The following is a 25,477-nucleotide window of genomic DNA, read 5'->3' on the forward strand; positions in this document are numbered from 1 at the left end:
TTACTTTTCTGTGCCTGATAGTGCTTGCCAGAGTTCGAGAAAAAAAGAGTCTGGATTTTTTCCTGAGAGCACCTGCTTTCCTCCTGTCTGGCAGAACTCAGACTGGGAGCAGGGGTATGAGACCGTGTGAATTAGGGGCCATTGGAAATCAGGCTCCAGTGGGTCGACAGTGACAGTTTTCTAGGCGAGGGGTCAGAGAATAGTTTGCTTTCCTCTTTCTCTCCTTCCTGATTTGGTCGTTTTCTTCTAAGCCAACCTCTCACTCACCTCTTTGGGATGCTCAGGCAGCACGCTGGAACCCAGAAGGCTCTGGCACATTCTGCCCCCTCCCCCCCCCTCCGCCACCCCCCCACTCAGGGGGAGTCCACCTAATGTCTAAGTGATCCATGAAGGCCAGGAGGTCCCTGGTATGTGATTCAGAACGGGGAGTGGTTCAGAAGGTAGGAAAGACAGGCTCTTATGTCCCATCCCCTCCCCCTGCTCCTTGAGAGACATCCTGGCAAAGCCCTGCCCGACTGCCCGCCTGTTGCTTCGTAGACCTGTAGACCTCGGGCCAGCCTCTCACCATATCCAAGCAAAACGATCCTTAGCTGGGAAAAAAGAACACATGAAACGCCCGAGGGGGGGGTGCGGGAGACAGACGTTCGGCGGGTTTCCGGGGGAGCCCCCTCCCACAAGGAGCCGCGTTAGACCCACCCCGACCTCCGTGCCCACGAAGGCAGGGTTCAGAGAGGAGAAGGCACCGCTATCAGTTCTGGGCTTCTCCAGACCGGGACCACAGACCCCTCCCTCTGCCGACCGGCGGCCTCTCCGGTGCCTCGCCAGGGGCTCCCGCTGGGCCCCGCAGCCCCGCCCCGCTCTGCCTCGAGCTCAGTCGGCAGGCCGAGCGCCAGCCTGGGTCCGAGCCCGGCGCTGCCTGCCCGCAAGTGACAGCCTGGGAAGCGGGGGAGGGCGTTGGGAGGGTGGGACCGGGGAGGCGGTGCGGAGCTGGGATCGCCGCCTGCCGCCCGACCGGGACTCGACCGCGCAGCCGGAGCTGCGGGCAGCCTTTACTCCGGTGGGTCGGAGATGGGTTGAAATGCCTGCGTCCGGGGGCACGCCCGGGGCCGCGCGGCCGCGGAGACCACGATGCTGCTGCCGGGGACCCGCAGCCTGCGAGGGGAGGCGGCTTCCGCCGAGGCTGGGCTGCTGCAGTGTCTGAGCTGCCGGGACAGCGCGCCTCAGAACCGGGAGCATCCCCGTCCCTGGGGCCGAGACGCCTGCTTCTCTGTCCTCCCTCCTCCCTCTCGGGACCGGGGCGAGCGGCTCTGGTAGTTGGCCTGCCCGTGGAGTCGTTCTTCGGGCCTCAGCGCGGGGAGACATGCCCGAATTGGGGAGCGCTGTGACTTTCAGCCTCCCACTTCACCCCGGGAAGCCGACTTGCTGAAGCCGGAGCCACGAGGGGGACCATGGGAGGGACGCAAGTCAAATGGTGAGGTGAAGCCACTTTGGCTTTGGAGGTGGGGGGCATGGGTGGCAGCAGGGCCAGGACTGGAGGATGCTGTTAGCCAGAGACAGGCGGGGATCGGTGGGGGCGCTATATTGGGGAGAACAGGCTGCTGGCCTGGGATTATCACTGTAAAATACAGTGGATTTAGGAAGCTGCAACCAGCGTAGGGGAAGGAGTGGACCTTGACCCTGTCTGGTCTCTACAGAAGGAGGCACTTCAGGACGGAACAGAACTCATATTGCCCAGCACCCGTTTGTTTTTTTTTTTAAAATTGATTTGACTCTAATTTGAAGGTAGCTTTTCTGGGAGATTGTTTGTCTGATAAGATTGGAGAGATGTTAGACCTGTGGGAATTAATATTGTAATCACTTGTTCCTTGACAGGATTATGATGGCAAGTAGGAAATTACTTGTTTATAAAATAGGGTTTTAAAGCTAATCAGGGAGAGCCTAAATCATATAATTAATTAGCATTAAAATACTTTTGTCTGACTTGAGGCAGAGGATTTAGTGTACCATCCTCATCCGTGAGGTTCGTCTTGGGGAGGCGGCAAGATGCCTGCTCTGACATGTGCCTCAGGATTTTTCTTCCTCAGATCCTTTACCTTTTGACTTGGCCAGTTAGTTTCATGGTTTTACCTCTCCGTGGCCTCACACACTGGCAGCCCCAATTCAAGAAAGAGAAATGTTGTTTTCCTTTGGCTGCTCTGCCACTCCCCCAGTGGGGTTGGATATGCAGACATCCGCCTCTTTCTGCCCTTATATGGGAGACAGCTCACTTAGGGGGGAGCCAGTGGAGCTGAGCATGCGTCTCTGCTTTTAGGAAAGCATTTTTCCGCCTGCATCCTAGGTTCACACCACCCCACCCCCGCCCCCCTTCATCTCACACATACCCACATTTAGTGGTCCAGCTAAATGCAGGCAAGGGAACATGTCAGCCATAACACCTTGTCAGCTGAGAAAGTGTTGTCTTATCATTTCTCAAAGAGGAGCAGCTGGTGCAGACCTCTTTCTGCACTTGGACCCCCATTTCTATAAGAAGGCGGATGCTGAGGCCTGAAGTGTCATAAATCTGTTCTTCTTATGAATGACATAGTACCCTTAGACTAATGCTTTTCCAGCAGCTAATGCATGTTGGCCTGGAAGTCAGATTGCCTAAGTGGTGAAAGATGGATAAGAGAGTTCTGTAAAGCAATTACCTTTTCTAAATACCACTTCTTGCCTCTCTCCACCCATCTTGCCTGTTTGGGTTGTAGATCTATAGATGTGATTAAGTGACTTTTTTTAATTCGAAGAAGCAAAAAACTAATTTTTTTTCTGTGGTTCTAATAAGGATGAGGGTGTGTTACTGGTTGAGGTCATTCCCACCAAAGCCCAAAACTCTGGACAACGAGGAGGTTGAGACACTAGTCCTCAGGCTGCTTCAGAGATTTTTGAAATCTCTTGCTAACTCCACTGTGCTTGGCTCTTGTTTTTAGTGGTTTCTAGGAAGATGAAATGTTAACTCCTGATCGTGGCTGGGAGGATTAGCCTGGGAGACTTCAGGGGCACATTAAGTGGGTCAATGAATCCAAGACACTTTCACTGTTGTCTGGGTGATAGATTTGGAAAGAATTCCTGAGAGGGGGCTGGGTCTGCAGACCCCACAACCCCTGAGATTGTTTCAGTGCTGATGTTCTCAAGGTGTGGTGCAAAGAAAGATGGCTCTTCAGATGGAAGCATCAGCCACATTCCCATCGTGTCCTGTAGATTTGCTTCTGGAGATTTAAAATTCTGCTTCCCTAAAAATGCAAACAGTTCCTTCCAAGGCTAGTAGTTATACTAGAATTTAAGAATTGTTGCAAGGTTTCTGATGACAATGTGAAAATAGTGTGGCAGAGATATGAATAACTCCTTGATGGCAGTAAATCAAGTAAACCTTTACCATCCCCTAGCAGGTCTTTTCCCCTTTTGACGTATTATCCTTTTCTGTATCATGTCCTAGCTTTGTTGATATGTCACTGCTCCTTTGCCCAGCCTGGCACTGTCCACACTCCAGCAGTTTCTCCCCTCTGAGGCACCCTCCACACCATCCCCTACTTTGGGATCAGCCTAGAGCTGATCTGCCGTGATTACTCTGCTGGTATTGCATGTGTCAGTGAAAGATCAACGTATTGGAAATAGATTTTCCTTCCAGCTCCCAAAGCTACTAAAACACATACTACATCAAGCCCCTGAACTTGGGCCCAGGGATGATGGTGGAGGAGGTGGTGGTTAAGTAAAAAACAAAAACAAAAACAAAAAGCCAAACCAAACAAAACTTAGAGTTCTTTAAAATGCTAGATTATCCATCCTTCTGGTAAATCTCTTCTCAGTGAGCTAGGCTTAAAGGCAGCCTTGTTGTGGAAAAGACTTCCTGGGACTGGGTCATTCATTCATTCAATATTCATTTCATTCATTTAACAAGCTCATCATTCATTCAACAAACATTTGTTCTTGCTGTGGGCCAGGCACCGTGTCAGGCAGTAGGAGTTAGATGAATAAGAACACGTTTCTGCGAAATTGAGCTGTTTGTAATGAGATGGATAGACCTAGAGTCTGTCATACAGAGTGAAGTAAGCCAGAAAGAAAAAGACAAATACCGTATGCTAACACATATATATGGAATTTAAGAAAAAAAAAAGGTCATGAAGAACCTAGTGGTAAGACAGGAATAAAGACGCAGACCTACTGGAGAACGGACTTGAGGATATGGGGAGGGGGAAGGGTGAGCTTTGACAGGGCGAGAGAGAGTCATGGACATATACACACTAACAAACGTAGTAAGGTAGATAGCTAGTGGGAAGCAGCCGCATGGCACAGGGATATTAGCTCGGTGCTTTGTGACAGCCTGGAGGGGTGGGATACGGAGAGTGGGAGGGAGGGAGATGCAAGAGGGAAGACATATGGGAACATATGTATATGTATAACTGATTCACTTTGTTATAAAGCAGAAACTAACACACCATTGTAAAGCAATTATACCCCAATAAAGATGTTAAAAAAATAAAAAATAATAATAAAAAAAAAAGAACACGTTTCTGGGATAAATTAGGAAAGCTGGCTTCTAAACAACGGTTCGCAGTAATTGTTTCTCTTTCTTTTCCTTCGGTCACAGCCTGACTTCCCCCAGTCCTATCCACAGTGCAAAGAGCGACTCTATTATAACCCAGTTGGAGGAGAAGGCAGATTTCGTGATTATTCCCTCTGAAGGAATAGAGAACAAAACAGGTACTATTTCTCAGCCTGCCTGGGTTGGCTCAAGGAACAGCTTCAAGAGTCTGGGGGTCCTGACTACCTCCTTGGCCTTCTCCCTCCATATTCTGTGCATGCAGGGTCCACTCTAGAGAGCTCTAATGCTTTGTAGCCAGTGAATGTTGTATCCTCTCATAGATTGTCACTTCTGATGTCCTAGCTGTCAAATATCCTGCAGCCGTGTAGACAGGCTGTTCATTAGCCGGCTGCCTATGAGTTAGGAGATGACTTTGAAACAGGCAGAAGCCTACTCAAGTTAACAGTTTTTATTATTTCTGTGTTATGCAAATAACTTCAGTGCTTCTCTAACTTAAATTGGGGCCAGGAATATATAGTAGGAGGTGAGGCATCTGTGAGAACATACAGCACAGAGCAGGTCTGCATCATGTTTGGTATAAAGGCTACAGAAAGGACCACAGAGTTCCCTTTGTGTAGACTTCTTCCTCTGTCTCGGTCGATCTTTTTCTTACATTAAACACAGAGGAAAGCATGGAAGAAGCAAAGCACAAGACTTAGAGTTTTATTTGCCTCTAAGGGGTATAATGAAACTGAAGCCCTCTGAAGGAAAACTGGAATTAAATTCTTCCTTATTCCATTTCCCATCTAGCCCTGATGTTAGTACTAAAAAGTCAGTCTTGTTCCTGAGTCAGAAATTCCTGGCACCCTGGGGAGGGAGAGGGAGGCCTTTACAGAGTGCTGGCTCTGAACCAGCTACCACGGGCCCTGCACATAGGTTACCTCATTTAGTCGCACAACAACCCAGAGGGATTATACTTATCATTCATTCTTATGAATGAAATCAGAGCAAAGAGACTGTAAAGATAGGGAAATAAAACCAGAGAGAGAGAGATGAAACACTTTGTACAAGTATGGTTTGTTTCCTTTGTGACTCACACAATGTTATATGTGAAAGGGGTTCAGTCATAACAGAATGGTCAAAGGAATTTGAGTTGAGGTCTTCCCTCTGAAGCTCCAGAGCAACCAACAGGAATTTTGTTTTCATTGCCTCTGACAGCTTCCCCCTTTGTAGCTGGCAGGATCAAGCTCTAGGAATGCCAATTCTAGAGAATTAAGAGTAAAATCTGTCCCATACCAAGATTCCCAGGGAGTCTTATTGCTTCCTGAAGGTTTGAAAGAGGATGGATCTCCCCAACAGAATAAGCGCCACTCCCGTGAGCCTGGAGTCAGTCAATGGCCAGTTCTTTCTGTCTCACAACCCCACCTGGTGGAGAGTCCAGTCTGTGCCGTGAGAGAAGGTTCAGCAGGCAGGTGACCTGGCCCTGTGAACACGCAGGACTGTTACTGCTTTCTGCCTGCAGCTCAGTTTTCTTCAACATGAACTGTACTCCCTCCTTTCCTCTTGTAGAGGAGACAGACTCTCCATTATCCCGGGACTGGAGACCAGGCAGCCCCCGGCCCTATCTGGAGACTTCATGGGAAGAACAGCTGTTGGAACAACAAGAACATTTGGAAAAAGAAATGGAGGAAGCCAAGAAAATGATATCAGGATTACAGGTAGCTCTTTCCCTCGTGGTTTGTCTTTGGTGTACCAATTTTTTTTTTTTTCCTTTTTCTTGGCGGGGCTGCATGGCTTGTGGGATCTTAGTTCCCGGACCAGGAATTGAACCCCGGCCATGGCAGTGAAAGCGCTGAATCCTAACCGCTGGACCACCAGGGAATTCCCGCACCAATTGTTTATTATTTTTAAGTCACTAGGATCAGTTGAAAGTAAACTGACTCAGTTATGTATGAGGTCAGAATTGGGGAGTTTACATGGAGTAGTGCAGGAAGAGCAGAAAATCCCTTACAAGTGAGTATGCTTAAATGGGCCTCAGGGACTCTTGTTGACAGAACAGCTGTTAGGAGTTCTGCAAACATGGGAGCCATATCCACCATTACCAAACATCTACTCTGGCTCTCTGCTTTGTGGGTGGGTTTCTCCCCTGTCTGCAGCCACAGACCTGCAATGGCAGCTTTCACCGAAGAATGGCATTGTGTTGAGTCAGGATTTTCTCCTAGGAATTCACCATCAGGAAGGCTGTAAATGCCAGTAACGCTGCAGGTCTCTGCCTGGTCTAGCTAAGGGATTTAGCTCACTCTTAGTGCATTTGTAAGTGGACGCCAAGGCATAATGATCAGGTAGAAGAGCAACAAAGCCCTTCAGTTTTTCCTATACTTTCTGTGCCAGCAAATCTCCCCCAGAGGCCAACTGACCCACTTGACTTAGTTCCTACCCTGAATGACCCCCCTCAATCTTCTGTCTTTGTGTGTCTGTCCCTGTTTGGGGGAGCCCTTATAGTGTTCTGATGACCCTGAAATTGCCTAGGAATATTCCTTTCTGTTTGTGCTGGGAACTGCACTGCTTCTGAATTGTCAAATATTTATGGACACGTAAACAAAGCCCACATTATGTGAGTGGCTCTGGCAGCCTGCAGGTGGTGGAGGGCGTACTCCCAGCCAGCCAGCAACAGGGTGGGGACACAAAGCATTCCTAAAGAAAAAGGGAGATTCGTGCAGTGGTAAAATAATTTGCATAATGTATGCCCCAGGAACCGAGAGGGGTTGGAGGAACGTTTACTGCCTAAACATTCCCAAGGAGGTTGTTGCTCTTCCCTCATTTGCTCTGTATTTTTAAATGTCTGCCTTTTAGTCCCCTTCTCTGTCCCTCCAATAAGGAATGGTTTAGTTAATGGAATCGTTTTTTTGTGCTGTCCTTTAATAGGAAGGATTAAAGCATGGAGAATTTTGGGATTGTACTCAACCAGGTTTTTCCCAGGATAATTTCATTGTATGAACATAGATATCCATCAATTTGGTTTTCAGTTTGGTTTGCATTTTTCAATCTGGGAGAAATCCCATAGCGGATTAGACAGAAAAAGAAGAGAATCAACAGGCAGAAAGTCAGCATCCTAATATTCCCTGCAAACAGAGGAGTTTTAATTCACAGCCACAGGATCACAATGAGAATTCAGTTCCATTACAGAATACAATGGGGCTCACAGCATCCACTGGGCTTCTTAACTCTTTCAGTGATGAACAAGTTGCATGCTGAGCCACGTCCAGGATTTCTGACTTTTTAGTGTACGTTATTAGAGCCGGGTGAACCCTTTGACCCTAGAGTCCATATTTCTGTAGTGTCGTTCTCCCCAGGTCCCTGCCACAACTCCATGGGATGTCGTTCTCCCCAGGTCCCTGCCACAACTCCATGGGATAACCAAATTCATTTGCTTGGCTAAAATTGTATTATCAGTTAGTACTTGGTAGACTTGGTAGTGGCTGGATCTTAAAATGATTTTATATACCAACATTTATGATGTAATTTATGTTATATTTATTGAAACAAGGTTTAACCTCTGTATCTGTTCTCTTTGGATTGGATTGAGAAAAAATCTTGATACAAAATGGTGCTAGATTTTTAAATCTTTCACTGAGCCTGTAGGTCTTGTACCTACCTGCAGGGGTAGATCCAAGTTTTGTGGGTCCTAAAGCATACCATTTGGGGGGGGCTTCTTTAAGAATTAAGATTACAGATTATGACTACAATGTTAGCTATAGGACCCTGGGAGGGGCAGGACTGGGAAGGCGCCCTGAGGTTTGAGCTTCCTTAGCCTCAGGGTAAATCTGCATCACCCGACACCCCACCGCCAATATTCTAATGAAAACAAAGCCTGGTGTGAAGCCTTGAAATAAATACGGACACCTTTCCGCAAATACGTTTTCCTTCTTGTTCTATCCAGGTTGCCCTAGGGAGCAAAAATGAAGAATTTTTAAATGAAACAAGAATCAAACAAACCCAAGTCCAAGCTCTAAATGTATTCCAAATAATTCCTTATAATAAACTTTTCTTTGCCGGGATAATTCTACACTGTTTCTAGTTCACTTTCCAGCTGGTAAAATTCAGTTTAAACAGCTCTGGTTTGAAATGTCACTTTTGAAAGGAAAGTTTATTTTTAGAATTTTTTTCTGGGGCCAAGGAGCCTTGGAGCAGAGGATTCAGGTGTATCCAGAGAGGTGAAAGAGGCCTGGAGCACCGGCCGGACAAAAGCACTCCAGACAGATTGAGGATGAGCAGTTGGAGGTATCTAAGGGTCCACAGTTACCAGGGAGATTTCTAGAGGAAGCCCAGTTGTAGTTTCATTTTGGGATGAGCTTACCAAGGCCAACTCTAGACTCCATCATCTGATGGGAGTTAAGTTTCTTTCTGCCTTTGTGGTTGTCCAGGCCTTACTGCTCAGTGGATCCTTACCCGAAGATGAACAGGAGAGGCCCTTGGCCCTCTGTGAACCAGGAGTCAATCCCGAGGAACAATTGGTGAGCTCCTTCTTTTGTGACTGGACGCTGAATAATCTGCTTTGAGTGTTTGATTTATTTTTAGCATTGGACACTCATCTGTGCCCTCTTAAAATGCTCTCTTCCCTGACTTCCACTATTCTGGTTTTCCTCATATATGTTTGACTACTCTTCCTTTCTCCCACAAATATTTATTGTGTGCTGACTACGTCCCAGACACTGTTTCAAAGAGCCAGAGACACCTGAAGGACAGATCAGACCTCAGACCCTCTCCTCGTGGAGTCTACATTCAGGTCCCTGTCGACTGATAAAAAATGCACAACCTAAAAGTCAAGGCTTATGTGTCATTCGGTGAGGACTTAAGGACAAAACTGAGGACTTAAGCCCAGGACACAGCATCTCAGATAACTCTGAGAGACTGCTCCGAAAAGGAAGGGGGGAAGCCAGGATATATAGGAGTTTTTGCAACCAAAACAGGTAGTCAGAACATCAAAAGATTACTCTTAATAAAAGAAAACCAGGTATTTCAAGGAATTTCGTGCTTTTCTATGTATGGGAAGATGCAAGAGTCTGGGCTCACTGAAGTCGTTCCTTTGATGTGCACCTCAGCTACCTGGGGCCAGGATCCTGTGCTTTCTCATCCTGAGTCTCCTCAGAGGTGGCTGTAGCAGTTGACTGCTAGATGCGGGCATTCTTTGTTTCCACCCTGAATTCCCTCAGGGCTCACCGCCCAGGCCGTTGTCCTGCGGTGGCTTGATGGCTGTCTTTATTTATTGACTTGGCAGGTGGCATTCTTAGTTCACATCCCCTTTGAAGCTTCTCTTTTTCTGCCTGTGCCTTAAATGTTGCTGCTCCTCAGGGTTCCACTCTGGGCCCTCTTCTATCTTGTCCATTCACCTGGGTAATACCTGCTGCCATGGCTTCACTTGCTTCCCACCTGTCTCATATGTTGCCTCTCAAATATTTATTTCTAGCCTAGCTCTCTCCATGGAGTTCTACATTTATAAATGTAACATGCACCTGCCTGTTGATTATCTCCCCTATATGCCCCATAAGCATCTCAATTTCAATGAGTCCTAAATTAAATACCTTTCTCTTCCTTCTCTCCCCATCCCCAAAACTACTTGTCTTTTAGGTTTCTGTTCTTTATCACTATCCATCTACCCAAATACCCCAAACAAATCTGAATCTCGTCCTAGAATCCTTTGCGGCCCTTCCCTCTATATCCAGTTAGCCACCAAGTTTTTCAGTATACTTTTTAAATATCTTCATCCAGTTTTCTCCATCCTCACAGCTACTACTTTAATTTCAGGCCTCCATCCAGTATTCTGGTGGCCTTCTAACTGGTTCTCCTGATTTCTGTCCTGCCCTCCTCTAATTCATTTTCCATAAAACAGCAAGAAAAATTTGACTTCAAAGCAGATTTTATTTTGTCATCCCTTTGCCTAAAACTTTTCATCAGTTCCCCATTGCCTTTCATCATCCTGCTCCATTTTCCTCTCGAGCCTCACCTCTTGTCATTTCTCTTTCCACTTGCCCAGCCCCTGCACACAACACACACATATTCATTCTAAACTTTATCCACATTCATCTACTCGCACCACCCCTGCCATATGCATCACTGGAGGGCAGGGACTGTTTCCTGTTCTTTGCAGCCACTGTACAGGGCTAGCATCTAGGAACTGCTCAATAAATAGTTGTTGAATGAATGCCCTCTGAATTTTACAGCATAGGTACATAACCGTCTCTTTTTGCCTTACATTCAGATTATAATCCAAAGTCGTCTGGATCAGAGTATGGAGGAGAATCAGGACCTAAAGGTATGTCAGGAAATGTACATTTTGCCCTTTGAAAAAAATTTATGGGACTATTACACACCAACTTCAGGACAGTAATGGGGAGCAGGGAAGGATGCAGACTCAAGACTTTGGCTGTATGTGTATTATGTCTTTAATTGAGAGAGCGAGAGATGTCCTAAATATAGCAAAAAGGTGATACCTTTTTAATCTCAGTGGTTAGTAATAGGTATCTATGTCATTATTGCTTATACCTTTCTGTATATTTGAAATGTTTCATATTGTTTATCTTTTTAATTAAAATAAACAGTGGATCTAATATCAATATGGTCGTTTTTAAAATAATTGACATAACATTATATTAGTTTCAGGTATACAGCATATGTATATATTATATCACAATAAGCCTAGTTAACATCTGTTACCATACATAGTTACAGATTTTTTTCTTGCGATGAGAACTTTTTAAAAATTAATTAACTAATTAATTAATTATTTTTAAATTTTTGGCTGTGTTGGTTCTTCATTGCTGCGCGTGGGCTTTCTCTAGTTGTAGCAAGCGGGGGCTACTCTTCGTTGCGGTGCGTGGGCTTCTCATTGCGGGGGCTTCTCTTGTTGAGGAGCACGGGCTCTAGGTGTGCGGGCTTCAGTAGTTGTGGAGTGTGGGCTCAGTAGTTGTGCCTCGCGGCCTCTAGAGCGCAGGCTCAGTAGTTGAGGCACATGGGCTTAGTTGCTCCGTGGAATGTGGGACCTTCCCGGATCACGGCTCGAACCCGTTTCCCCTGCATTGGCAGGCGAATTCTTAACCACTGCGCCACTAGGGAAGACCCCTAGTATGGTGTTTTTTAATGAACACTTTCCAAAATTCTTTTAGTTCAGTGGGTCTTAGCTTTTTTGAGGCCATAAGTATATGACTACAGCCATTAACCCTCTCCCCAGAAATTTGCATGAAAGCACACACACCCACTCACTGACTTGAATTTTGATTGGAGTAACTTTGGAGCCCATCTGTGGAGCCCAGGTCAAGAATCCCCATTTTAGATATGTTAATTCCAAACTCTTGATGGGGTGCAATAGGAAAAGAAGAGAGTACAGTCTGAGTTGTGGGTGTTCCTCTCCTATAATCTCTGTCCTAGTAACAGTCATAATCTGTTGTAAGGGAGGGTTAACTAAGTATATTATTATTGGGCTAAATGTGTTTTTGTTTGGTCCATAAAGAACAATACACTCTTTGAGAACAGAAGCACTCTAATCCTTTCTGAACATTAAAAATGAAGATAATTATTTCATGAAATTGGGGGTAACCATATTAAGATATGATCATATATTTCAGTGAGAGGGATTTAGATTGTTATGATTTATGATTAAGTTTCCCTGTTGGCGAGGATTGCTAAATATAGGAATGAGAACCTATGGGAATGTATGGTATCTTATTTCTTGGCAAGAAAGAGCATGGGCAGTTGAGCCTGGACAACTGGACAGCTGAGCCTGGGTGCCACAGGGAAGAATGGAATGGGTCCTGTTTTTTTCTGTGGGTCAGCCTTTACTGTTTACTAGAAGGCAGGCCTGCCTTCGGCCTCGGTGGAAGGTTGATTTTTCTTGGAATGGTTATCTGAGTTTTGTGTTCTTACTGACGGAATGAGGTAATGCTTCTGAAGCAACCCAGATGCTACCATCTGATCTAACTATATTTGGTTTGCAGAAGGAGCTGCTGAAGTATAAACAAGAAGGCAGAAACTTACAGGGGATAAAGGTAAAAGAAAAGACATGTAACTCTTTAAATAAACTCTTTACAAAGTAAAGCAGTCTGTGGATAAGAGTGGGTACTGGGGGGCTAGCTGGGTCCTATAGTCTTTTCTTGTGTACATCTGATGGGGCCTTTCCGTGCTACTAGTAAAGAGAGGGCTTTGTGGATGGGAAGTGAGACAGGTGGAGGAATATACCTCTTTTGCTGAGGCTTATTTCTGGTGGTTATGACTCATGGTGCTGTCACTTCCCTCTGCCACCTAGATTATTTCTATGTGTGAAAACAATCAGTTATTACAGTTTTCTTCAGTTACAGTTTTTTGTCAGTTTTCTTCAGTTCTAAGAAGAATATACTCTTAGAAATTGTAATTTACTTAGGTTTTGAATAGTTAGTAACATTCAAATGGTTTGAAGTTAAAAGGGTACAAAAGGATGATCCTTGAGAAGTCGGCCTTCTGGCCCTGTCCTCCCAGTCACCTAGTTCTCTTTCCTGGAGGCAACTTATCAGTTAGTACCAAATATGTATGTATGTGATTTTTCCCCAAATAATTACATACTACAAATACAGTTTGACACGTTGCTTTTTTCACTTAGCAATGTATCTTAGAGATCATTCTATTTCAGTACATAAAGACCTTAGTATTCCAGTATGTGTATATCGGATAATTCATTTAATCAGTTCCTACTGATAGTCTTCTGGGTTATTTCCAGTCTTGCTAATACAAACGGTGATCTAGCTAATAATATTGCTTATATGTTATTTCACCCAAGTAGGAGTATATGTGCTGAATGAATACCTGGAAGTGGAAAAAGATGTTCTCAAGCTGCTGCTTTTCCCTCTCCTCTTCCCGATACTCCCATTCATGGGCTAGACTAGGGTATAACTCAGCAGCGTTTTCCAGAGTATATTCTGTAGCCTTAGTCCTTTGAGATACTCCAGAAAACAGCATGTTTCATGCTCAAATAAAAAGCAGTGCTCTACAGTCTTGAAGAGTCATAATGAATAATAGCATATTAAAGGACCAGAGAAGGTCTGTCCTAAAGAGGCTGGCCTAAAAAAAGTTAGACTATTAACCACAGAAGTGCTTTTTCCCCCATGTAACACTTATTAACATCCCATGGAGCACACTTTGGGAAACGTTCCTCTGCACCACTGGTGCCAAGGGCATCTTAGACCACCTTGCCATGTACTGTCATGGCAAGACAGCATATTTAAGAGTGGGCTCCCACATTTTCCAGAGCCTACACCGTTTCTCTGCAGCCTGTAAAGAGAGAAAAATCAGGGCAAATCCCCTGTGATGCAGCTCCAGCCCATTAGTTCCATTTGAAGTCACCACGGTTGGAGGATTGTGTCATAGCTGATCCTTTTAAATAAGTATGTACAACCCACCTTGTCTGAGGCCTGGTGGAAACCAAGATGGTCCAAGCTAAGAGAAAGATAGCCTAAAGCTTGTAGGATCCTATGACACCGGGAAGAGGAAGCATCAGTCTAAGAACATTTCTGAACATGGAAATAGAATCCCAGTCCTGGTCCACACTAGGCACTGGAAGGCAGTGGAAGCAGGGCAGCAGCAGGGCTGTAGAAGGCAGGGTGGCAGTGATTCCAGGGCTCCTATATGAAAAGGGTGTCAGACAGTGATAGGGCCCAGCCCTCTAGGGCAAAAGAGCTCATCTAGATTTAGTATTTATAGGCCCAAGATACAGAGAAGAAAGCCAGGGAGGGAGGAGGGAGAGTGCATTGTCCAAGGTCACTGTCACGTAAGCAAGTGTTAGACGTGTAATTTGAGACTAGGTCTGTCTGATCCCAAAGACCACTTATTCTTCCTCTAGGCCATCATGCTGTCAGCAATGCAGTGGAAAGTAGGGGCAAGTAATGGATAGAGGAAAAAATCAGGTTTCCATCAGCTTGGTAGGACAATAGATATGATTTTCCTTTAGATTCTAGTGTCCTGGAAGGGAACTGAAAAATTTCTGCTCATCTCCTTGTGGCAAGACCCTGTACCCTTTTTGTCTCCCAGTTTAGTGATAACTGGCCGATTGATGAGTTGGGACCACAGTAGTGAGTGTGCTTTCTCCCCAGGATGCCTTGCAGCAGAGGCTGACTCAGCAGGACACGTCTGTCCTTCAGCTCAAACAAGAACTACTGAGGGCAAATATGGACAAAGATGAGCTGCACAACCAGAACGTGAGTTGAAAGAGTGAACTTGGACTTCATTGAGCCCCAGGTAGCAAAGTAGGATACAGTATAAAGTCCGTTTAGATCTATTCCCCATCAGACTCCTCTCTGTTCCTAGGTGAAAGCCCATGCCACACTGGCCTCGAGCCCTTCAACTTTGAGGGCACTGAGACACTGAGGCTGCATTGTGGTTCTATAGTCTGATTATCTCACTGAAGATGTGGAGAGCGGCTGTGTGTTTTTCACCATAGTCATGCCCTCTCTGTGCTGTATGCTGTAACTGCCAACATCAACTCCAGTTACTAAGTAGCTGGTTTCCTACTGGATTGGCAGACAATACTTCCACACCAAAGAATTCTTTCTTATTCTTCTTGCAGGTGGATCTGCAGAGGAAGCTAGACGAGAGGAATCGGCTCTTGGGAGAATATAAAGTAAGAATGTATATCAGTTTGGAAATTATTTCCATCCGACCTTTGGTGAACAGCCTGTTGTTGCTGTTGTTCAAACAGCATTTAAGTACTCTGTTCTCATTCTTGCTTTCTGCAAGGAAATCCTTTACTGAGTTCCTTTGATCCACTAATCCTGAAGGTAGATAGCATAGCTAGGAGCAAGAACACAGAACTAGGAGTCTGGAAACTTCACTTCAGTCTTAACCTTTACCTCTAGCTAGCATGGATGGCATGCAGTGGTCCTCCTGCTAATGGTAGTTCCCATCCTCCTTCCCTTTCCCAGAATCCTTTGCTCCGTGTGAGGCTCCCATGGTATATAACGTCTTCCCGTGCAGCTTGAGGAAAGGGCTGTTCCCTCTGAGGCTCTACTTTCCTCAGGTGGAAACTGCATCACAGCAGGTGAAGCGTTGGACGTCCTTGGCTTTGCCGTGCATCTGAAGGCTGTGTCTCTGTTGCAGAAAGAACTGGGGCAGAAGGACCGCCTCCTGAAGCAGTACCAGGCCAAGTTGGAGGAAGCACTTCGGAAACTCTCTGAGGCCAGTTACCAGCAGGTGGGGACATGTTCCGCCACGGACTTTCCTGCCCCTCTGACCTGAACAAGTCCTTTTCTGATGGAGTGTCTGATTTGCAGGTGGATCTGGAACACAAAGACGTCCTTCTGGCTCACTGTATGAAAAGAGAGGCAGAGGAGGTAACCTACCACTTGGGGTCTCCCTCCCATGTTTACAAGGGCAAAGAGGGAGATTCTGTTATCGACTCAGGGCTGAACCAACACCACAGGTCAGTTTGTCAGGAGGCGATTTGGCGAGGCACTTACAAGTGCGGGTTCTGGGATAAGAAAGTCTGGTTTCAAATCCCGGCTTTATTACTTTCTTACCACTGTGTACCTTCATTTGCTTCACTTTTGAACCTTAGAAATAACATTCATCTGGAAAATGACAGTGGCCTTTTCTGCCATTATGAAGAGTACATAAGATAACCCATTAAGTTACTAAACACAGTCCTGGTAGATCCACTTGGCACAGAGTTAGGCTCAAAAAATACTAGTCATTGTTCTTTTTTTTTTTTTTTTTTTCTATTACTGAAGCAAAGGCAGGAGATGCTGGAGCAGCATTCTCAGGCCCTCCAGGGGCCAGGCAGAGGCTAGGTTGGGGCCTCCAGGCGAGGTTTTCATTTTGTTCGCTCTGCATTCAGCGGTGCCTTCTGAGTGTCAAGTATTGGTGATATAGCAGTGAACAAAAGGGAAAAAAATCTCTGCACTGTGTCAGGAGGTGACCAGTGTAAAGAGGAAAAATAAGGTGGGACATCTTACTTTGGAATTCTCCATTATACAAGCATCATTTCTTCTTGCCGCTATAGGTGACCCACTGCAGCAGTCACAACCCTCAAAGCAATGGTTTTCTCCCTCCAGTGGCAGGAAAAGGAGCTGCTTCAGTCACTCACAGAGGGGTAGGTGCTTAGGATTTGAGTACAGACTTGCCACTTCCAGCCAAAACCAGAAGAGTACCCTAGCCATCGCCAGTGGAGTAGGCCTTTCATATCCCCATTCCCCAATTCTTGCATCTGTTGGGTGTGTAAAGTTGTGAGGCACTTGCTATCCAAAATTAAGAATTAGTGGACAGTGGGCTTGTATCTGTGGAGGAAAATTTTCTACAGTTTACACTTCCTCGCTCAAAAATAAAAGATCTCTTCTGGAAACCTCTCACCTGTATCTTCTTAAGCCCAGCAGTTGGGATGTGGTTAATAAAATGGCAGCGTGCCATGCAAGCAGCACCACGTTTTTGCCCACAGAGCAGTGACCTGCAGCTTGTTCGGGATGCCCTCCGCAGCCTGCGCAACAGCTTTAGTGGCCACGACCCTCAGCACCACACCATCGACAGCTTGGAGCAGGGCATCTCCAGCCTCATGGAGCGCCTGCACGCCATGGAGACCCAGAGGAAACAGGACAGAAGGGTAACCCTCTTTCGGTGGTGTTTCTCTTATTCCCCCAAAGAAGCTCGGTCTTATCAATTTTAATGTAGATGAAGGCAGTGCTAAGATATACAGTTGCTTTTCTCTTTGGTTTTCCTCTCTGGGGAGCTGACTGTTCATCATGGTGTGACAGTCCAGGGAGGGAATTCACGGGTAACTCTTGCTCTTGGCAACTGTGTAACTGTCTAAGGAATTGTGGTTCTTGACCCACAGGTGTCCCTTTACTGCTTACTCTCTGTCCTCTTCCCCCCGAATGAACTTGGCATTATAGATGGGAAATATATGGGGAAAACACTGGAAACTAAAAAGCTTTTTATTTTTATTGTTAGAATAAACATGTCCAATTTTATATACTGTGGAAAAAGATGTGGTAGAAAAGTATATATTTTAGGTACACTTTTAGGATTTAAGTTTCTTGGTTGAATTCTCCCATTGATTATAACTCTCGTGATTTTTGTGTGGCTCCCCAGGTTCGGGGCAAGTCACCCAGAACTCAAGCAGGTAGTGAATACCGGGAGTCCTGGCCCCCTAATTCAAGTAAGTACTCATTATTGCTTAGTAAGGAGTCCTAGCATATTAGATCAGAAACTTAGTATTTATTATGCTCCTGATATTTGGGGGATAGAGTTTTTCTTGTAGTACTTCACTCTTGGAATATGTTGTTTCTGTAGCAATACTAGAATTGAGTTATTTCTAGGACTGTGAAGACCCATAACATCATCATCACCACCACCTGAGTACCATTTGGCCACGTGCAAGGTGCTGCTGATTCAGAGAGGCTAAAATATCTTAAATAAAATATCTTTGGAAATATACAAGCTCAAAATAGTTACACCAAGCAAAGCAAAATATAAAAAAAAAAAAACACACTTACAAATCACCCTAAAGTTCCAAATAGCACAGAAAATTTCCAGTTCTTCCTAGAGGCAAGAAGTTTAATTTCTTTGTGGACTTTCATTAAAACTTTGAGTGCATAGGTCATTCCGTTTGTTTGAACCTGCTCTGTGCCCACTCATTACATCTTTTTGCCTTGTTAATTCTGACAGGTTGGAAATCTACCCTGCCTAGTAATTTCTATTTTACTTTGTATCTTACCTTTTGGTCTAATAGCATTCACGTTTTCTTACCTTTTATAGTTTACCCAGGCCTAATCTTAAAATATCTAAATAATAATTTATAAAAACCAAATAGTTAAAGGCTGACCATACCAGATTTATATGTTAAATATATAATTTTTAAAACCACATTAATAAACAAAATCTAAAGTAAAACATTTAAAGCATTTGCACAAATATGAAAGGTAAAATATTTTTTTGTAGAGTAGATAAGATAGCATTCTCAAGCCTCCAGGTATCTTTTCCTCTTGAATGAGATCTTTACACTGGGAATGAAACAGATTATGTTAGTACCAAAATTAGTTTCAGTTTCTTTTTCTAGCATTGTTTTGACCCAGTCATTTCTGTTTTCTTGATAGGGTTTTTATTTTATTGTTATCCTCTTCAGTACTTCCTTTAGGTTAGTATAAACTGCCAATGTACGTAGGCTAAATATTTGGAAATTCTTTTTCAGAAGTATAATAAATTTCTCCCTCCCTGGAATAATTCTCTTGTGTGTATGAATTACTTATTTAAAATACTACAAATAAATTCAGAGCTTCTTATAAACTAGGGTGTTAATCTAATATCTATATTTACAAATAAGCTGAAATGTCTCTCATCTAGAAATACAAACACTTGTGTAACTTGCTAGCCCTCTAGCTACTGGCTTACTTCTCTTATTCCCCTATGTCAAACTTCTTGAAAGAGTAGTCTGCAATTGCTCTTTTTTCATCCTTACCTCCCATCTAATTCTTAAACCACTAGTTGGACTAGTTGGACTCACTTACTCCACTTAGTGTTCTTTTTGTTGGATCACTGTTGACTTTCTCGTTGCCTAATCAAAGTGGTTACCTTATCTTCCATAGACTTTTCAAAAGCATTTACTATTCTTGAATAGTCTTCTTCTGGAAACATTTTTCTCCTTTAACTTTACTACCAAACAGTTATTCATTCAACAGATATTTACTGAGCATCCATTATGTAGCACCCTTGTTAGGCACTGGAGGTATAGAGATGAACAAGATGGACTTAGTACTTGCCCTCACTGGATTGTAGTCTCATGAAGTAGATACAACCTCCTCTTCTTCTTCTCTGTCTAACCCTTGAATGTGCCCTGGGATTCCACTAAGGTCTAGACTTAGGTCTCATATTCTTTATAGGTGATCCCTTCTACTTCCATGGCTTCAGCTACTCTTGTGTGCCAATTATTCTTTTTTTTTTGAACATCTTTATTGTAGTATAATTGCTTTACAATGGTGTGTTAGTTTCTGCTTTATAACAAAGTGAATCAGTTATACATATACATATGTTCCCATATCTCTTCCCTCTTGCGTCTCCCTCCCTCCCACCCTCCCTATCCCACCCCTCCAGGCGGTCACAAAGCACCTAGCTGATCTCCCTGTGCTATGCGTGTGCTTCCCACTAGCTATCTACCTTACGTTTGGTAGTGTATATATGTTCATGCCTCTCTCTTGCTTTGTCACAGCTTACCCTTCCCCCTCCCCATATCCTCAAGTCCATTCTCTAGTAGGTCTGTGTCTTTATTCCTGTCTTACCCCTAGGTTCTTCATGACATTTTTTTCCCTTAAATTCATGTATATGTGTTAGCATACGGTATTTGTCTTTCTGTTTCTGACTTACTTCACTCTGTATGACAGACTCTAGGTCCATCCACCTCATGTGCCAATTATTCTTAAACTTTCATCTCTAACTCCAAACCTTTTCTGAGCTTCAGGGCTATATTTTTGAATGCCAACTGGGTATCTCTGTAGGTTGAAAGGCACTTCAAATTCATGTGCAAAACTGGACACAAAACAATAGAGTGGAAAAAAGATGGAGTATAGAATCAAACAGATCTGTGATGCACTTGTAGCTATCAGCAGAATATATCATGGGCAAGAGTATTAATTAATGTTGTATTTTAGTTTTCACATTTATGTAATGGAGATAATCGTGAAGGATTATGAGCATTAAGTACAATATTATATGCAAATAATCTGGTGTTGCGTGTGGCATGTGAGATATGCAAGGCTATGCTCTTTCTCCTTTTCACTACAGTCAAATCTCCTAAAAGAGCAATCTTCTCTCTGAACCCACTTCCTGTCTTGCCATTTACTCTTAAGGAAAAACAACAACAATAATTATTTAAAAAGTAATACAGTAGACTAGTGGAATAGAATTGAGAGTTCAGATAAAACCCATACATCTATGATCATTTGACCAGCAAATAGTATCTTCAATAAATGGTGTCAGGACAACTGATATCCACATGCAAAAGAATAGAGTTGGACCCCTACCTCACACCATGTACAAAAATTAACTCAAAGTGCATTATTGACCTAAATACAAGAGTAAAAACTATGAAAGTCTCAGAAGAAAACACAGGGGGGAATATCCATGACCTTGGATTCTTCGACATCAAAAGCATGAAAAAAATAGAAAAATTGGACTTCATCAAAACTGAAAACTATTTTGCATCAAAGGACATTAACAAGAAAGTGAAAAGACAGCCAGAATAGGAGAAAATATTTGAAAATCATATATCTGATAAGGGCCTGGGATGAACAATATATAAAGAACTCTTACAGCTTAATAACAAAAGACAGAAAAATCTGATAACAAATGGGCAAAGGACTTGAATAGACATTTCCTTAAAAAAGATAAATAATTGACCAATAAGCACATGAAAATATGCTTAAAATCATTAGTTATTAGAGAAATGCAAACCAAAACTGGAGTGAGATACCATTTCATGCCTACTAGGTGGTTCTAAAAAAATGGAAAATAACAATTGTTGGTAAGGATGTGGAGAAATTGGAGCCCTTATACATTGCTGGTGGGGATGTAAAATGGTACAGCCACTATAGAAAACACTTTGGTGGCTCTTCAAAGAGTTAAACATAGAATTACTATATGACCTAGCAATTCCATTCCTAGGTATATACCCAAAAGAATTAAAAGCAAGCGTTCAAAAAAAAAAAAAACTTGTACATATATGTTCATAGCAGAATTATTCACAATAGCTAAAAGGTGGAAGCAAGCCAAATGTCCATCAGTTGATGAGTGGATAAACAGTTTCTTATATATGCATACAATGGAATATTATTCAGCCATAAAAAGGAATGAAGTACTGATACCTGCTACAACGTGGATGAACCTTGAAAATGTTAAGTGAAAGATGCCAGACACAAAAGGGCACAATTTGGATGGATCCTTTTATATGAAATGTCCAGAACAGGCAAATCCATAGAGACAGAAAGTAGAGTAGATTAGACAGATGTCAGGATTAGGAAGGGAGTGACTGTTTAATGGGTGCAAGATTTCTTTTAAGGATAATGAAAATGTTCTGGAACTAGATAGTGGTGATTACACCACACTGTGAATGTACTAAATGCCACTGAACTGTACACTTTAAATGGTTAAAATGGTGAGTTTTGTGAATTTTACCTCAATTTTTAAAATGTGAATTTTAAAAAAGACCTGGAAGGAGCCTTGTTCCTATGCTAACAGAAAGAAAAGGTTGAATAGTCCAAAATACCATAACTTTCTTGAATCCATCAGAGAGATGAAATCAGAGGGTAGCTAACTAGCCAGAAATGTAAACAGGTCCCTCAGTGGACAGATAGGATACAGCACTTGTTCACTTGTGGCAGAGCCTGGGAGGAAGATGGGACCACCATACAAACAGCTAAGATTTTAATGAATTGTGAAAGGCGTTGCAGAGATTATAGGAACCCTGGGGCCCATGAATGCAAGAATAGTTTGCACCTACTTGCTGACTCTTCCATCGACTTCCATTTGGGTGCTTATGACAAAGATTTGTTGTGGGAACAGAGTCTAGAGAAAACCTGTTTTGGTGGTGGAGGCCCAGAGCAGGGGAGCACCTGTCACTGCTGGAAAAATGTGAAGCCCCATCTGGACCTTTGTCCCTTAAAGAACAAAAGTCTTAAGCCACTAAGAAAGGGGAGCAAATTCTGTTGCCCCTCCCTCCCTTTCCCAGGCAAAGGTGAAGACCTATTTCAGCTAGGGGGAAGAAAAAAGGATGAAAGCACTCTCTACCCCAGGGGAGTGGCAGGAAACTGTATTGGGCTCAGATCACTAGAGGTTGCCTACCACTGGGGAAAGAGTAGGATCACTGAGAAAGCCCCACCCTCAAGACTGAGGTTGGATCATGACAACAGAGAAGCCCCCCTTATCCCTCACCACCAGATGAGCAAGTACCGTGTAAGAAGCAATAGCAGCCTGCCTCTGTGGGAGGGGCACACGTGTGAAGAGACTGACTCTGAGGCACAGGCACACAAGTAAAGTCTAAAGTTGAGGGTGGAGCAGGATTATTGAGGAAAAACCCTCCAGCAAACCAGCTACCTTCCTAAACATAACCCTAGAGAAATTTGAAGATGATGGTGTGCTGAAAGTAACCTTAACAAAAATCCCAATCCCAGCTCAATTCCTGACTAGATTGGCTCAGCTGTCCCCACCAATGGCCGGGAAGTACAAGCAGTGTGCCCATTTCTAGACATAAACCTTTTTTACCTTAGTCTCTACTGTCTTACACATGATGTCTGATAGTCAATAAAAAAATTATGAGGCATCCACAGAAGCAAGAAAAATAAAAGCCACTGTCAAGGGTCCATAAGCGTCTATTCAAGAGTAGACTCAGATGTGACTAGGATGTTGAAACCATCAGAAAAGGAATCTTTAAAAACTGTGTTAATGGCTGAGGTAAAAATGTTAATATAATGCATGTACAGGTGAGGAATTTTAGCAAAGATATGGAAATTATGAAAAGGAGTCAAATGGAATGTTAGAAATAAAAGTAAATATTACAAAGATAAAGGGTGCCTTCAGGGACTTCCCTGGTGGTGCAGTGGTTAAGAATCTGCCTGCCAATGCAGGGGACACGGGTTTGAGCCCTGCTCTGGGAAGATCCCACATGCTGCGGAACTAAGCCCATGTGCCACAACTACTGAGCCTGCGCTCTAGAGCCCCCGAGCCACAACAACTGAGCCCGTGTGCCACAACTATTGAAGCCCACTCGCCTAGAGCCTGTGCTCTGCAACAACAGAGGCCGCCACAATGAGAAGCCTGTGCACCACAATGAAGAGTAGCCCCTGCTCACCACAACTAGAGAAAGCCCGCGTGCAGCAACGAAGACCCAATGCAGCCAAAGATAAATTAATTAATTAATTAAAAAAAAAAAGCGTGCCTTCAGCAGGTTCATCAGGGTCATCAGAAGACTCAACACAGCTAAGGAAAGAATCAGTGAACTTGAAGATAGGTCAATAGAAATTACCCAAACTGCAATACAAAAAGAAAAAGAGTAGGAGAGAGGAAAAAACAAACAACCCAGAGCATCCAGTAGCTGTGGGACGATATCAAATGGACTAAGATACAAGTAATTAGAATCCCTGAACAAGAAGAGATAGAACAGGGCAGAAGAAGTATTTGAAGAGATAAAGGCCAATTATTTTCCAGAAATGCTTTAAAAACATCACACTACAGATCCAAGAAGTGCTGAGCATTCCAAGAAGTATGAATAGCAAAAACAACAAAAGAGTCAAATTGCTGAAAATCAAAGAAAAGAGAAAATCTTTTCCCCCTTGAAGAGGGGAAAATTACTACATACAGAAGAACAAAGATGAGAATTACAGATTTCTTATTAGACCTTGCAGGTTATAGGATAGTGGGGGGATATTTTTAAAGCACTGAAAGAAAAAAATCTAGAATTCTATAAAAATTTCTATAAAAAAAACTAGAATTCTGTAGGTAGAGAGTATATATATATATATATTTTTTACACAAAACCAAGAGAATTCATAACAAGCAGACTTGCGTGGCAGGAAATGTTAAAGTAATTTCATCAGACAGGAAGAGTATGATATGAAAGAAACTGGGAGATGCAAAAAAAGTGGTTAAAATGAAGGTAAATATAAAAGACCTTCCCCCACTTATTTTTAATTGCTCTAAGAGATAACAGGCTGTTTAAAGCAAAAAATGTATTGATGTATTACTGGTTTATGCCATATGTGAAAGTAAAATGTATGACAATAATACAGAGATTGGGATGGAGGAATTAGGACTCTACTGTTGTCACTTCTGTAGTTCTTACATTACATGTGATGCAGTAAATATCATTTGAAAGCTGACTGACTAATTAAAGATGTGTATTTAAATCCAAGAGCGACCACTAAATTTTTAAAGAATTAAATGACAAAATTAATAGTGGAGATAAAAAGGAATTGTAAAAATACTCAATCCAATAGCAAAAGAAGTAAAATATCTCACTATTTAAAATATAGTTTCCATGTTGAAATGGTGTATTCAAACTGAGAATCTAAACATACTGGGCTTTGAAGACAATACCAAAATATATACATGTACACATACATATATAGATATATACACATACACACATACACACTCCAAAAGCAGGGAGAAAAAGAGGATAAAAGAGAAAAGGAACAAAAAACATGGAACAAATAGAAACAAGGGAGATGATAGATTTTAAAAATAATCTGGTTTTTATTACATAGTTTTTTACCACTTACAAAATTATTGTTTATCAGCATCATATTAATTGAGAAGCAGCCTTGTTTGATGGGGAAAACATAGCTCAACATTGTGAAGATGGTTCATTCTCCCCAAATGATCTATAGCTTCATGCAATTCCAATAAAAATCCTATCAGACTTTTCGTAGATATAAACAAGCTGATACTAAAATTTATATGGATGAGACTAGAATAGTTAAAAAAAAAAGTTAAGAAAAAATAAAGTAGTTGAAGTGCCGCACTACCTGATTTCAAAACTAACTATAAAGTTAGAGTAATCAAGACAGTGCAGTATAGGTGAATGGATAGACACATAGGTCATTGGAACAGAGTAGAAAGTTCAGAAATAGACTTACTTATATTTGGCCAGTTGATTTTTAACAACAGTGCAAAAACTATTTGATGGCAAAAGGATAGGCTTTTCAACAAATTATTCAGAAAAAGAGCATTGACCCATACCTCATACCATATACAAAAAATCAACTCCAAATGGATCATAAACCTAAACTTAAAAGCTGAAACTGATTTGTGATGCCTTTTAAAATCATGTATTAAATTTACACACACATGTATGTGCAAGGCTATGTTTCTGGGTCGTTTATTCTCTGAGGTTTTTGTATATGATTTTTATAGTATTGTCAC

General features: G+C 42.9%; 1 protein-coding gene across 7 annotated transcripts in view; it reads left to right on the plus strand.

Moving 5' to 3' along the window:
- Nucleotides 1-25,477, plus strand: part of DIXDC1 (DIX domain containing 1) — a 74,727-nt gene that overhangs the window by 40,099 nt on the left and 9,151 nt on the right. For 5 of the 7 annotated variants that reach the window (XM_089915534.1, XM_089915533.1, XM_089915537.1 and 2 more), the window contains 12 exons: nucleotides 4,625-4,737; nucleotides 6,128-6,276; nucleotides 8,983-9,072; nucleotides 10,818-10,871; nucleotides 12,550-12,600; nucleotides 14,674-14,778; nucleotides 15,147-15,200; nucleotides 15,677-15,769; nucleotides 15,850-15,909; nucleotides 16,578-16,667; nucleotides 17,010-17,171; nucleotides 17,660-17,726. In XM_089915534.1, coding sequence (XP_089771660.1) covers nucleotides 4,625-4,737; nucleotides 6,128-6,276; nucleotides 8,983-9,072; nucleotides 10,818-10,871; nucleotides 12,550-12,600; nucleotides 14,674-14,778; nucleotides 15,147-15,200; nucleotides 15,677-15,769; nucleotides 15,850-15,909; nucleotides 16,578-16,667; nucleotides 17,010-17,171; nucleotides 17,660-17,726 — 1,088 coding nt within the window. Of the gene's footprint in view, nucleotides 1-979; nucleotides 1,472-4,624; nucleotides 4,738-6,127; nucleotides 6,277-8,982; nucleotides 9,073-10,817; nucleotides 10,872-12,549; nucleotides 12,601-14,673; nucleotides 14,779-15,146; nucleotides 15,201-15,676; nucleotides 15,770-15,849; nucleotides 15,910-16,577; nucleotides 16,668-17,009; nucleotides 17,172-17,659; nucleotides 17,727-25,477 lie in introns of those variants that run through there. The other 2 variants (XM_022559125.3, XM_089915536.1) reach the window with 2 other exon arrangements.

Source organism: Delphinapterus leucas, chromosome 7 (assembly GCF_059928025.1).
Source record: "Delphinapterus leucas isolate spDelLeu-1000000601 "Yukka" chromosome 7, BTC_Dleu_Yukka2, whole genome shotgun sequence".
Taxonomy (NCBI): Eukaryota; Metazoa; Chordata; class Mammalia; order Artiodactyla; family Monodontidae; genus Delphinapterus; species Delphinapterus leucas.